General features: G+C 39.2%; 1 protein-coding gene and 1 long non-coding RNA gene across 2 annotated transcripts; one reads left to right on the forward strand and one right to left on the reverse strand.

The window, feature by feature from the left end:
- Window positions 1-353: 353 nt before the first annotated feature.
- Window positions 354-8223, reverse strand: LOC115286728 (apolipoprotein R-like). The gene is made up of 4 exons (XM_029933121.1): window positions 7988-8223; window positions 4133-4303; window positions 1326-1501; window positions 354-771 (listed from the first exon to the last, which is right to left on the reverse strand). Exons 1-4 carry the CDS (start codon window positions 8070-8072, stop codon window positions 631-633), a joined length of 573 nt encoding a protein of 190 aa, XP_029788981.1. The 5' UTR covers window positions 8073-8223; the 3' UTR covers window positions 354-630.
- A 161-nt stretch (window positions 8224-8384) lies between these two features.
- LOC115286926 lies at window positions 8385-13993 on the forward strand. The gene is made up of 2 exons (XR_003906339.1): window positions 8385-8568; window positions 13877-13993. It is a non-coding gene; the product is annotated as an uncharacterized LOC115286926 (long non-coding RNA).
- The last annotated feature ends 309 nt before the right edge of the window (window positions 13994-14302 follow it).

Here is a 14302-nt window from a genome sequence, read left to right on the forward strand (position 1 = left end):
GGGGAGTACCTGGGTTATACATATATTTCTTTCAAGGTGGTTAATATTGGGTGGAAGGGGTATCAAGCAACCAAGAAGTTGTTGCAAAGAATTACTGGTGATCAAATAGGGAAAGAAAGCAGAAAACATGGAGGAAGATGAGATGTTTGGCCTGGGCACTGAAGGATGAGTAGGAAGTGAGGATAGAGGGTAAAGATACCTCAGACAAGGCACAAGGATATATTTTGTAGAACTACATGCATCTGGTGATGCCATAAAATAGAGAAGAAACTTAGAGAAACATTAGAAAGTGATTTGCACAGGGCCCCAATTTTTCATTACCCGAGCATCCAAGTGAAAACAAAGACACTGGATTTGTGACAGGTGGCTATTTATTTCTGTCATTCCATCATGTCCAGGACAGCAGAAGCGTAGGCTGAGCAAAGATACAAATCAATAGCTCTGCATGATCAGTGGCACTAAGGATATCAACAGATTCCCCTAACATAGCTCTTTTTCCCCCAGCAAACCATACTTAAGGAACAATTAGCAGGGCTGCTAACTAGAGAAATGTACCGAATTCTTTCTTTTTGCAGGGATGCAGCAGGCATGGGGAGTGTGGACATACTGGTTTCTAAATGGCATTGCTCCTCAAGTTGAACTGTTGTGCAGGTGTTGAATCTCCATAGACAGCTTATATATCTCCAGAGCCATTTTCACATCCTCTGGGTTGGGGAGACACTGCTGGATTTTTTTGCCTGCTAACACTTGTTCACAGGACTTCGGATCTTCCTAAAAGAGATAAAGGATAGAGTTAGATACTTTCTCCAACTGTGAAGGTATAAGATTTCTTCAGGATGCCTTAGTGATGACCACAGAATTGAGAGTAAGGGACCATCCTCAGGGCTGGTGGAAGAAATGAAAAGATCCTCTGTCTCAGCAGGGGGTTCGCCCTAGGGCCCAGCACTCTACGACTCCTCACAGGTGGTGAATAACCACTGGAGCAGGGAAGGAGCAAGCCCGCGGAAGACATCCGGAGGCGTCTTCAGGGACAACTGAAGGAAGAGTTCTGACAGTGTGACACTATCATAGCATGTATTGTAGAAAGCATGGGGCGAGGGGCCATGGAACGAACCCTCCTATCTAGGGGCTTGGTTCTTCTTGCTAGAAAATGAGAGAATTAGAACTTGCTTTAATGAGCTCATCAAGTGCTTTGAGGCTGATTTCAATGACTCAGAAATGAGTCCTGATTAAAGTCAGATTTGATCAACGTTGGTTGACAGTGCTCTGACACCGATTGCCAATTTTAGAATGAGATAGGACCTCCTGAAATGTGTGCCACTTACCCACTTACACCTGGGCACTGCTGGCAACCACGTTCTCTTCTCGGAGCAGGTGAGATTTCGGGAACCGATCACATCATAGCCATCGTCACACTGGACAGTAACGCTTTCAGCCTCAGCATACTGGTCCTTATGCACCGTCAGGCCTCCATTCTTTATCTTTGGTCTCTGACACAGAGCTGGAATGGAAACACAATTCTGATCATCCTGTGATTCTCAGAATAAGATCTTACAAAAGTGAAGAATCCTGAGGGGGTGAGAAACCCTGATAATAAATTATACCTGCATGGTGAGAGTTGCTCTTTTTCTCCATTTATTGTATGAGTATAACAATAAAATTAATGAGAATAATGTTATTTTACACACTATTACCAACATAAAACACTAGTATTATCTCCATTTGGCTAGAGAGAAAAAGCACTAAGTAAAGCACTATTATTATTTCTATCCTGCTTGAAAGAAAAATTAGGTACAGATAGTTTATGTGACTTGTCTGAGGTTGCACAGCTTTTATGTGGCATGACTATAATATAAACCTAAGTATTGTGGTGCTAGAATCTGAGTTTTTAAAACTACTATACCTCACAGCCTCATTCTTTTGATGATCCTAAGTATGTCATTTTTCTTCACATACCCTTAACATCTTTCTGTGGTCAGTGAGACATTAGCCCCTTGAGTTGATTTTTAAAAGCACGCCTAATCTTGATGGTCAACTAGAAATCTCTTATTAGGCCAATTTCATCATGAGAAGATGAACACAATGCTTGAGGCTCTAAGAGAGATATTCGACACCTCAAGGAGGTTTGGAATTTATCCATAAGACTGGTCATTTAAAATTAAGCAGGTAGTTACAAAAATGTTGCTAAATCCTCATTGATACTTTCAAATTAAAAACTGCTATCTCTACATGCAGAAACAGAACCATACATGCACAGATGCTTGAATTATGTCAAAGGTAGTAGTGTGAAAACTATGGTCCATTTAATAAGTGGCACACAGCTTATGGATTATCCACTAGGGAAAACCACGCTTTGACCCACACTTTCTACCACAAATGCATAGGAATTTCAAATAGGCTGGCGATATCATTGTGAAAGGTGAAACGACAAAGCTCTATAAGACATCATAAGAGAACACTTTTGTTGTATTTTGTTGTTGTATAGAACGTTGCTTTGTGTTAAGCAAGTATTTCTCAAGACTCAAACGTTTCCAACATCAAGGAAAATATTGATAAATTGAAATAAATGGGAATTTATAACTTATGTGTACATGTGAATTGTTATAACCACTTTTGGACAAAATTTGACATCATCTACGAAAGATGAATATGTGCACACTCTACAAGACAGCCATTCCACTCCTGAGCTTATTCCTAATAGAAATGTTGTCACATTTATACTAAGACACATGCACAAAAGTGTTCCTAAGAATATTATTCATAATGGCCTCTAAAACATGAAAAACTCAAGCTTTTATAAAGTACATAAAGTATGGTATTTTTATCCAAAATAATATTATAAAGTAATGAAAATGAATAAACTATCGCTATATGTAAGAACATAGATGATTTCCAAACCTACTGAAGAAAGAAGCCAGGCACAAAAGACCACAGGCGTGATCTCCTCTATATAAAGTTGGCAAAACTAATCCATAGTGTTAGATGGTGTGAGTATTCTCCAAACTGAAAAGGTACTTTGAGACCAAAAAACAAAGCAGGCCATTCCATACGATTTGCCCAGAATTTTATTAAGGGTAACTTACTGATGGGGAAGAATCAGGCAGACAACGATCCAGGCCCTGTAAGAGATTCCCAAAAAAGTCTGGACTTCAGTCCACAGATTTTTCTAGAGCGAGGGGGCATTGTAGTAGAGGCCATTGCAGTAAGATCAAAGGGTTCAAAGCACCTAATTGACCGTTAACCTTTAATGAGATCTTGTGGCGCCATCTATCCTTCAGGAAGAGAAAAGACTATTTTATCTCCAAGATTCATGAAAAGCCAAAGCAAGTTTCCTCCAGCATGGGGCCTTGATGGGCCTTTCAAAGGTTATATTCACCTCCAAAAGGCTGGAACACATAGCCCCAAGAGAGGTCATCAAGCAAACAACAACAAGAGGGAGGGCCAAAGATATATAGTCAGTATCATCCGCACTTCTGCAAGTAGTGACCTTCTTTGCGAAAAAGTCGTGCAGTGCTTCAAGGGCAGGTTCACATTATGATGATTGCTGATCTTCACTCCTAACATTTGTACACTTTTCTGTAGTATGTTACATTTCAGTTAAAACTTCTATTAAAAGAAAGCAGGGGCGCCTGGATGGCTTAGTTGGTTAAGTGACCCACTTCAGCTCAGGTCATGATCTCACAGTCTGTGAGCTCCTCAAGCCCCACATCTGAGCTGTCAGCACAGAGCCTGGAACCTGCTTCAGATTCTGTGTCTCCTTCTTTCTCTGCCCCTCTGTCGCCCATGCTCGCTCTCTCTCTCTCTCTCTCTCTCTCTCTCTGTCTCTCTCAAAGATAAATAAACATTGAAAAACAATTTTTTTTAAAAACAAAGCAAAAAGTGGCCCTCTAGATTACCTCTGAAAACATACACAATTGGTAACAATGGTTACTTCAAGAGTGATAAGCTGGGTGATGGTTCAGACTTTTAAAATATTATGTGTATGCATGTGTTAGTTTCCTAAATGAATCAATACATAAAATTAAAAGTTTAAGTGTTTCCCCGGGCTGGGAAGAGATGCTACAGTCAGAACTTTCATGGAGGCTCTACTTTCTTGTCAGAGTCGTCAGAGAACGTCATCAGTTGAGGTTACCTTTGCAGACAGGAGCTGGAGCCGACCAGTGGGAGTGTCTGCAGGTGATTTCAGGCTGTCCAATCAGAACATAGCCTTCATCACATTCATACTGCACCACAGTAGTAAAGGACCAAAAGGAGCTCACGTCCTTATGGGATCCATGGACAATGCTTGGAAATCTTCTGCAGTCTTGAATGATAAAAGAGAAGGGTGGAAGACAATGAGCCAAAGTATACTTACCCATTCAGAGCGAGGGACTCTTCCTGTTTCATAGAATGTAGTCATTAAATTATACTGCAGAGGCAGATTTCCTTGACAAAATCAATAGGAATGATTTACTGAGACCTTAGCTACTTGCTAGACACTGTGTTAATCATTTTATATGTTATACCAATTAATCCTCACACTAACTCTCCAAGGCAATATGATCCTCAAAAAGGAAAAGGAAACACAATCTTAAAGAGATCAGACATTCTGCAAAAGGTCACAGCTAGTAAGTGCCACTAACGTGGATCAAACTTAGACACTAAAGCAAAGTTTGCATCAAAGTCCACTGGTGCTTTCTGGAATACTGTTATTTTCTGTTCTCTGTAGTGATCATTGGATACTTACTTTATATGGTGTCAATGGATATTTGAAACCCACTAAATGGAAGTTTTTGTTCTTATTACTTGTAAAGTCAAGTGGAATCTCCTAATTGATGAAGTTGGTGGTTCAGAATCAGTTAGAAAACTCTTAACTCCTTTACCCAAACCAAAGGCATTAAAAGATTAGGAATTTAATTTTTTTAATTTAAATTAGTCTCAAGTGAGGCAAATGAGGCAGGTGCATTTCTCCTTCACATTGACAGAGCCCACCTAGAAAGCCCAATATTTCTCTTTTCAATTTGGAGGGACATTAGACACAGCGGCCTAGTGGGGAGCTCCTGCCCAGGAACTCTAAAATGCAAAGGTGGGTTGTCTAGTGGCTCTGGTGGTGAGAGTGAAGGACACATTTCCGCTGCTTTGAGATTGGCCTGTACTCCTGACATTATTCGGAACAAAGGATGACTGAATACTTCCAGTGAATTGGACATGGGCCGCATGAGAAAGACAGCCCTGGTGGTGCTGTCTTCAGGCCGGTGCAAAGGGACCCCTTGAGGTGGGAAGAAAGCCTCTGTAAGAATAAAATCTCCTGGAGTCACCTGATATTTAGGAGACAGGAAAGAGTAAATTATCAACCAGTATTGGAGATGGATCCAAGACCAAGCAGACCAGGGGACTGCAGTGAGCAGATCCTCAGATCCTCGGTGATCCTGGTGAAGGCTCCATCAAGAAACAACAAGAACACAAGTGGGAGAGCACACCTGAAATACTCTTGATGCCAAGCCTCAGCTCGGACCAAGCACTGATTCCCTGACCTCTGCTCATCGCAAAGCTGCAGCTCTGAGGGGCACAGGAAGCATAGGAACCGGAATCCCAAGGTAAGTTCTGTTTTAGTTATGAGGAAAAGGAATTGACCGGTGTATAAGTCAACAGCGTCATATAGCTTTTCTTAAACGGCAGACTAAGCACCTCCATAAAAATATAAGAAAGTAGCTGTTAATTTTATGAACACACATATAGAGAGAGTTTTGTGCCTCAGACTTTTCAGGTAATATCAAGGAAGATACTTGCAACGTACTTAAAAAGATAAGATGTCACCACATACAGAGCTATACCATAGCACTAGTCACTGTAGCGCCGGATTAGGGCAGGAAATGAGTTCTGTAGGAGAAGGTGTTGACAGAATGGAAGGAGGGCTTCCAGGAGTGAGGTGGAGATATGTCCTGAAGGATGGGTGGAAGTTGAGTGGTTGATAAGGTAGGAGAGGCAGCAATACTGAGGCAATGAGCAAGTCTGGCATCAGAAGCTTACTACTGAGGGAAGGGAGATTCAAGTGAGAGCTGACAGACATCAAATGCCATTTCAGAGAGATGGGGCCATAGGGAACAGGAAGATCAGAGGGAACAGCCGAGAAAAGGGAAGGGAAATGGACACATGAGGAAATAATTGAAAGACTTGACGAATTTGATACGGCCTTCCTCTGCTACCTCTGACTCTAAGAGAGAGGAACTCAGGGATGAAGCTGGAAGACTAAAAATCCCCTGAGCATGGAGTTATTTATCCTGCATCAACTCTATAACCTAAATTAATACTGCCACCCAATAATTCTCATGCATCTGATGTGAAAAATCATCTTCCAGATAAGGATGCTTTCTCAGTAAACCCATGCTTTCCCCCGACCACTCTCAGTGATGAAGAAAGCATGGCTTCTACACTTTTAAAGCAATAGCCTACTTCACATAAGAGCATGTAGCTGTTATTCTGGGTCGGGATTCTCCATCCAAGCCATCTCAGATCCTCAGTTTTTATGCCATGATAGCCCTTTCAGAGAATATGCTTATAAATATTTTTAAATATGAATAATTAGTTCTTTTAGATAAAAAATAATGTTAGAAAACAAAAGAGGAAAATATCACTTTGCTTAGAGGACATTTCCATTTAAATAACATACCAATAAATTATTTAAGTTTATGTATCTATTTTGAGACAGAGAGACAGTGAGAGAAAGAGAGCACAGACAAGGTAGGGGCAGGGAGAGAGAGAGGAAGAGAATCCTGAGCAGGTTCCTCACTACCAGGGAAGAACCCAATGCAGGGCTTGAACCCATGGACCATGAGATCTTGACCTCAGGTGAAGTCAAGAGCCCTACACTTAACTGCTTAACCGATGGAGCCACCTACGCTCCTCTAACATACCGATAAATTAATTGCCATAGCAGCAGTCTTCAGTCAGTTCTGGTAAGTTCTCTCAGACACCTTTGTTTCTCATTCTGGTAAAAATTTCTCTACAAATCAATAATAATGCCTTACATTTATATGATGGTTTAATTTCTCTACATTTCAATAACAACACCTTACATTTATATGATGGCTTACAGTTCACAAAATGCCCTATAATTTTACTCTAGAAAATTTATACAGTATTTGTAAACAGAAAATATATTTAAACATTTTTATTTACTATTAGTTTTTAATTCCAGTATAGTTAACATGCAGTGTTATATTAGTTTCAGGTGTATAATACAGTGATTCAATGTTCTCTACATTACTTAGTGCTCATCATGATAAGTGTGCTCTTGATCCCTTCACCTGTTTCACCCATCACCCCCAACCATCTCCCCTCTGGTAACCATGAGTTTGTTCTCTATAGTTAACAGTCTATTTTTTGGTTTGTCTCTTTCCTTCATTTCTCTCTTCCTTCCTTTTCTTTTCTTTCTTCCTTTCTTCCTCCCTCCCTCTTTCTTCCTTATTTTCTTTCTTCTTTTCTTCCTTCCTTTCCTTCTTTCTTAAATTCCACACATGAGTGAAATCATATGTTACTTGTCTTTCTCTGACTGATGATTTCACTTTGCATTAAATTCTCTCAAACCATCTGACAACAGAAAATATTTTTGCTCTTTGGATTGAAATTTTCTAATCAATCAGTAACTAAGATTTTGGATGGCACAATTAACTTATTTGGAAAGTAAATTTGTCTTACACACTTTGGAGTATTTAAGTGTAAGAAATTGATTTGAAAATTCAAGATTATTCCTTGCTAAAGCAACCTCACAGAGATTTTTGCATATCAACATGTTTTTATTCTAGACATAATCACAGCTTCTACCTGAATTAAAATAATTTCTTTTATATTTTAGAGTTCTTCATTTTTATTCATATATAGTTCATTGTGCTCTCTCAGAAAGGTTATGAACTACCATTATTTGACTATATTCAGTTAATTCTTTATTAGACATTTGCCCTCCATATCTTAGAGAAACTACCCTCCTTTTCCCATAACTATTACTCACCACACAAGCCAGAAGGGCACAGAAGTAGGGTTAAGACCCCCAAAAGACACAGTGCTGGGAAAGTGCTCTGCAACTTGGGAGCCATGGCGTAAAGTCTCAGAGGTGACCCACCAGGGCTCAGTGCCTTCAGACACTTGAATCGATATGAAAAAAATATTTCTAACAGTTGAAATGGCCAAAGCCTTGGCAAAGTCTCAGTTATGTGTCACTCAAGGGGTGGGGCTGGGGGAGTGACCAGAAGACCAAGTGCTGAGCACAAGTCTGATGGGGTGAGCTGATAAGGTCCCCTTCCTGGGGAAAAGAGTCCGCAGATTGATGGAAGAGTGTTCTGGAATTCTGTATGTAGTTACTGTTGTAATCCTAAGATTCCATTGCTGTTCAGATGGGACACATGAGGGGTTCCTTTCTGGATATAACCATGATTCCTCTCCAAGTAACCAAATCAAAAAGCTAAAAAATACTGCAGCCCATGTTGCCTAGTGTATGTGGTGGGTTCTATGGGAATTAGAAGTCATAGTATGACAGAAAATAGAATGTCTGAGAAGTGATGCCTGTTTGGGAAGTGGTTTCTTTAATCAGAAGTAAGTATAAGTTGCCCATAGAAGAATGTATTTTTTTAATCTCAAAAATTAAATGTCTTTCCAGAGAGCATGTGGTCTAGCCAAAATAGAGTAATATGAGTCTCTAAGTGTGAAAATACTCAAGAGTCTGGTCCATATAATTACAATTACAATTATAATCACAATTATCATGCTTCAGTGGGAACTACTTTTCCCTAATTCCTGGGTTTTCATTGTTTATTTTTTTTAATTTATGTTTTCTTATTTATTTTTGAGAGAGACAGAGACAGTGTGAGCAGGGTAGGGGCAGACAGAGAGAAGGGGAGAGAATCCCAAGTATGCTCTGTGCTGTTAGCACATAGTCTGATGCAGGGTTCAAACTCATGAAACCATGAGATCATGACCTGACCCAAAACCAAGAGTCAGACATTTAACCAACTAAGCCACCCAGGCACCTCTGGGTTTACTAATATACATAAAAACACCAAATAATTCACTCTATGACACTATTCTACTGTGGAAGTTATTCTAGTCTGTATTGCAACATGGAAAAAGCATGCACTGAAAATTAAATGATGGAGGATAATTAATAATCAAAGAAAAAGGAAGATTTATTATACTTTCAGAATATCTGAATGATGCTGGATCTGAGAGAAGCCCAACATTTTGTTTCTAAATTTTTTTAATGTTTTTTTAAATTTATTTTTAATACAGAGAGAAACAGAGCATGAGAGGGGGAGGGGCAGAGAGAGAAGGAGACACAGAACTGGAAGTAGGCTCCAGGCTCTGAGCTAGCTGTTAGCACAGAGCCTGACGTGGGGCTCGAACCCACAAACGTGAGATCTGATCTGAGCCGAAGTTGGAGGCTTAACCGACTGAGCCACCCAGGTGCCCCCCCAACATTTTGTTTCTAAGCTCTAAAGACAAGATGACAGAAGGCACATTTATTCTTCTTCCTCTTGGATTGTTAACCCAAAGACTAAAGTTTCCTTAAGCATCTAGGCTTGTCTGGATATCAATCCAGATCAAGTGGGACAGATGAAACTACGAACTTGGATTCTGTATCTTGCCCACCAACTGTGCATATCTGTTCCTAGAAGAGATAAAGATAGTTGTCTAAATAAAAGAGCAAACTCTGGAAATTGTGCCAAAGTAATCCTCCCTACTCAGCTGTACTGAAATGACTGCTACATACCAACAATAGCAAAATGCTTGTCTCTTGAAAATAAGAATTACCAAATATAACTGAACAAAATTCTTTTCAATATTGAAGGAGGCACAATTGAATTTCAACTTCTTAAAGAGAAAAGTAAACAAGCAAGTCTATCAAATGGCTGTTTCCTTTAGAAAGAGGAACCACAATAGAGAGAAGTAATTTAAATGATCAACCAGTAAGTTTTGTTAACCTGTTTTTCATCTTAAGCATGTAGTGTACCAGAATTTTACAGAAATTATTATAATGAATCTTCAAAAACTCCTGTGACATGGCTCTCGCTTTCCTTGTTGTGTAGATGAAGAAACAGGTTCAGGTAGATTAAGTAAACTGCCCCCTAACCTCTACAGGTAATTAGAGCCTAAGTCAAATTCTGAACCCAAGACTGATACTTAAATCCAAGCATTTTTTTACACCAAAGAATTTTGCAGGTTTTAGCCAATCACTATTTTCTGTCAAGATACTGAACTAGCTATTTGGGAGTAAATTGACACTGTTGGCTTTTACCCAATTGTATGTCCACCCTCCAGACACTGCTAGCACTGCAATTAATGGCTTAGACCTGTGACCTCCAAAGCATGCCCTGTGATGACATGAGCTACCTCATCCTGATATACCTAGGAAGTTATACCCTACACCCCTAGGAGTAACCAGTGCCCAACTGACATTGGGATCCAAAATCCTTGATTCAAGTCTGGACAACTCTGGTGCAATGATGTCCTGAAGTTCACTGTAGACCAGGTAAAGGTTACACTTAACCTGAGAGTACATTTTTGCTCAGTTCCTTTCCCTCTCTTTCCCTCTTATTGTTTAATTCTCTTGTAGTCCTTTTTTTTCCCTTAAAAAGCGTACCACCAAAAACTCATATGCATCTGAATCCCTTCTAGAGACATTGACTGAAGATAGTTTATACCATAAATAGATCTAGGAAGGAAACAGTAAGAATGTTATTCTAGAATTGGATCACCCACCAGCCAACTGACAATCAAAACTCCAATATCAGTGAGAGATGAAGTATTGAGAGCCCTGGCCTGCAGCAGCATTGCGACTATGAACATTTTCACTGTCTGGTAAACTGTCATGAAACAGAGATGGAAGAAGATGCATTGGCTAGTGAATATCTCTGACATTTGAGAAGTATAGAGGAAATAGCAATAAAAAGGATTGTGAAGTTGTGTGGGTGAGTACTGTTGAGGCAAGCTCAGCAGCCATTAGCTGAAAATGAAAGTTCAAGGAAATCAATCACAGTTCAAATCCAAGTGTGAAATCCAAGAGGCCCCCCTGTTAGTATTTAAAGAAACTCTTATCTCAGCTAGCTTGGAGATTAATTATTTGAAGGACTAGGGTCAAGATATAATCATAAAACAATAGTAGAACTTTAGTATAAAAAAAATTCTTAGCCTTGGCAAATCTCTACTAAAAGTCAGGACTCTTCTGGAAGGAGTGGTGCCTTGGCATTAAGGTATCTGAGTAGATGCACTACAGAACCACGAACTCCAGATTTCCCTGAACACCAAGAGCCTGTATAATTGGCCTACTTTCTCTTGTTATAAGACAGTGACCCTTTGCTTGAAGACCATGCAAAGGAATCAAATACAGCAAGTATCTTACAAGGGGATAAGTGCTTTCCTCAAGATCTCCTCCCAAATCTCCTCCAGGCATCAGAACAAGAGCTGGAATCAAAACTTGGTATGAACTCACTAAGGACATCTGAGCCTGCTGAGAGAGGAGAGTAATCATGTGCAATGTCTGTGAGACCTAGCTATCATGTGTTAGGAGGTGGGAGAGTAAATCTAGGGGGGATCCTAACACTGGATAAGGGAGAGTTTGTCAGGATGTTCCATAACACAAGATGGCAATGCAAGTGCCCTGGGAGTCAGCTCTTGTGTACTTCTAGGATGCTTTTGGAAGCTTGGGGAAAATGATGGTCAATAAATGGTATGAAGATGCCAGAACTGGTTAAGGAAATGGTTAAAGACTCAGAGAAGTGGATATGTTAGAATGATCTAGTTTATGAAACAAGAAGTCCTATCAGCTATTTTCTTCACAAGAACATTTAGATGTACCATTTACCAGAAGAATAAGGAATGCACCAGTGACAAGGATCAATATTTTAGAGAAACTCTATTGTGGCTAGTCATCTGTAGGCTGCATTTTTGATAGGAGATGCAAATATCAAGTGTGGCTATTAATAGCAGTAAGGACTGTAGAATCCTGGAATAGCAGGGTGGGTAAGTGGTGACACATAATCTTCAGAAGCAGATTGGATGAAAAATCCTGCAGGGCCAGAGGTAGGTGATGTAAGAATATGCCTAGGATGCAAAATTGAAGAAGGCACTCAGTCTCAGGGTTTTGCAAATGCTGACTCTCAGAAGGAGTGCTTCTTTAAGAATAAGGCCTATAAAGCAGCAAGGTTGGGATGCATGCAAAGGAGAAGACATCCTCACTGTAGGAATCTCTGAAGAGGGTTAACAGAATACGGTGTTCCTTAGGGTAATGGTCAGCCAACATAGAATGAAATCTTGCCATTTGCAATGATGTGTATGAAGCTAGAACGTATTATGCTAAGCAAAATAATTCAGTCAGAGAAAGACAAGTGCCATATGATTTCACTTATATATGAATTTAAGAAACAAAAGAGATGAATATGGGGGAAAGGAAGAAGAAATAAAATAAGATAAAAACATAGAGGAAGGCAAATCATAAAATCTCTTAACTCTTAATCATAAGAGAATAAACAGTTGCTGGAGGGGAATTTGGTGGGAAGATGGGCTAGATGGGTGATGGGCATTAAGGAGGACACCTGTTGTAATGAGCATTGAGTGTTATATGTAACTGCTGAATTGCTAAATTCTACTCCTGAAACCAATGATACACTATCTGCCATATTAACTAACTTTAATTAAAATAAAATCTTGGAAGAAAAAAGAAAGGTCAAGACTCTGTAATCCAAAGACTATGATAAGCTACTCCAATAAAAGTCATGATTTCACCCAAGTATCTTTTTTTTCTCTTGACAATCTTCTCCCCAAATCTCAGACTTAAGTTAAGGACAGATTCCTATGAGGAAGGACCATAGAACACCACAGGAAGCATATATAGTAGTATTTCTCCAGTCCCTCCCCAAAGAAAACTTCAGTAACTGACTTGAGTAATTGTGCACTAGAATGTTTAGAGACTTGTTGGACCTGAGCTGTCTCTGAAACCTGGCAACAGAAAGTATCACCATAATGCCAGTTAAAACAGGAGCCACGGGAGCCAGGCAATAAAAGGAAACCTACTTCCTGTTTATCTCACAATGACCCACTGGGCTTATGGACCCATCTAGTGGTCATTTCTGTGACTCTGAAGTGTGCACAATTTGTAGGACCCTCACATTATGTCTTTGACCTTTGTAATGAGAGCTATCAAAGTAAGAACACCCATGTAAAAAATTCTACAAATAATATTTAGTACTGAAACACTGAATAATTTCCCCTTAAGATTAGGAATCAAAGCAAGGATATCTACTCTCATCATTCCTATTCAGCAATATATTAGAGGTCCAAGCTAGTGCAATAAGGCAAGACAAATAAATAAAAGACACTCATTTGGAAAGGCAGAAACAAAACTGTGTTTATTTTCAGATAACATAATTGTTTATTTGGTAAATGCCAAAGAATTTGTAGAAAACCTGCTAGCACTTATGAAAGAATTTCATAAGGTCACAATATACAAGGTCAATATACAAAAGTCAATTGTATTTCTATTACTAACAAGGAAAAATTAGAAATCAAAAATTTAAAAGTCCTACCATCTCAAGAGCAATATGCTAGGTGACAAAAGCCATTTTCAAAAGATCACACATTGTATGATTCCATTTTGTAAACCTTTGACAAGGTGACAAAATGATAGAAGTGGGGAAGAGATTAGTAGCTATTAGTGGTGGGCATGGTGGGCCAGGGGAGAAGGGTGAATATAAATATAAAGAGGTAGCTCAAGAAGGATCTGTGATGATGGAGTAATTCTGTACCTTATTGCTGTGATTGTTACATGAGTCTGCACTGTGATAAAATAGTATAGGATTATACACAGATATCAACTAATGTCAATGTCTTGATATTATCAATGTTATAGTTCTCTACGAGGTAACCATTGGGAGAAACACGGTGAAGACCACATAGGACCTCTCTGTACTACCCTGGTGATTTTCTGTGAATCTATAATTATTTCAAAATAAAGTTTTTAAAATGATGCAAGCTCTATTGGTGCATGATGGCTGAAAATTCCAAAGTACTCATGAAAGAAAACAGAGAATACCTAATAAAATGGAGTAATATACTGTGTTCAGGAATTGAATTGAAAGACTCAACATTATTAAAATACCAGTTCTCAAACTGATCTAGAGATCCGAAGTATTCCAAACCAAATCCCAGCAAATGTTTTGTAAAAGTTGATGAACTGTTCCTAAAATGTACATAAACAAGGCAATGGCCTAAAATAACCAAAAAAATTTGCAGAAGAATGAAATTTGAAAAACTCATACTTTCTGATTCCAACCTT

This window comes from Suricata suricatta, chromosome 3, assembly GCF_006229205.1.
Source record: "Suricata suricatta isolate VVHF042 chromosome 3, meerkat_22Aug2017_6uvM2_HiC, whole genome shotgun sequence".
In the NCBI taxonomy this organism is placed as follows: Eukaryota; Metazoa; Chordata; class Mammalia; order Carnivora; family Herpestidae; genus Suricata; species Suricata suricatta.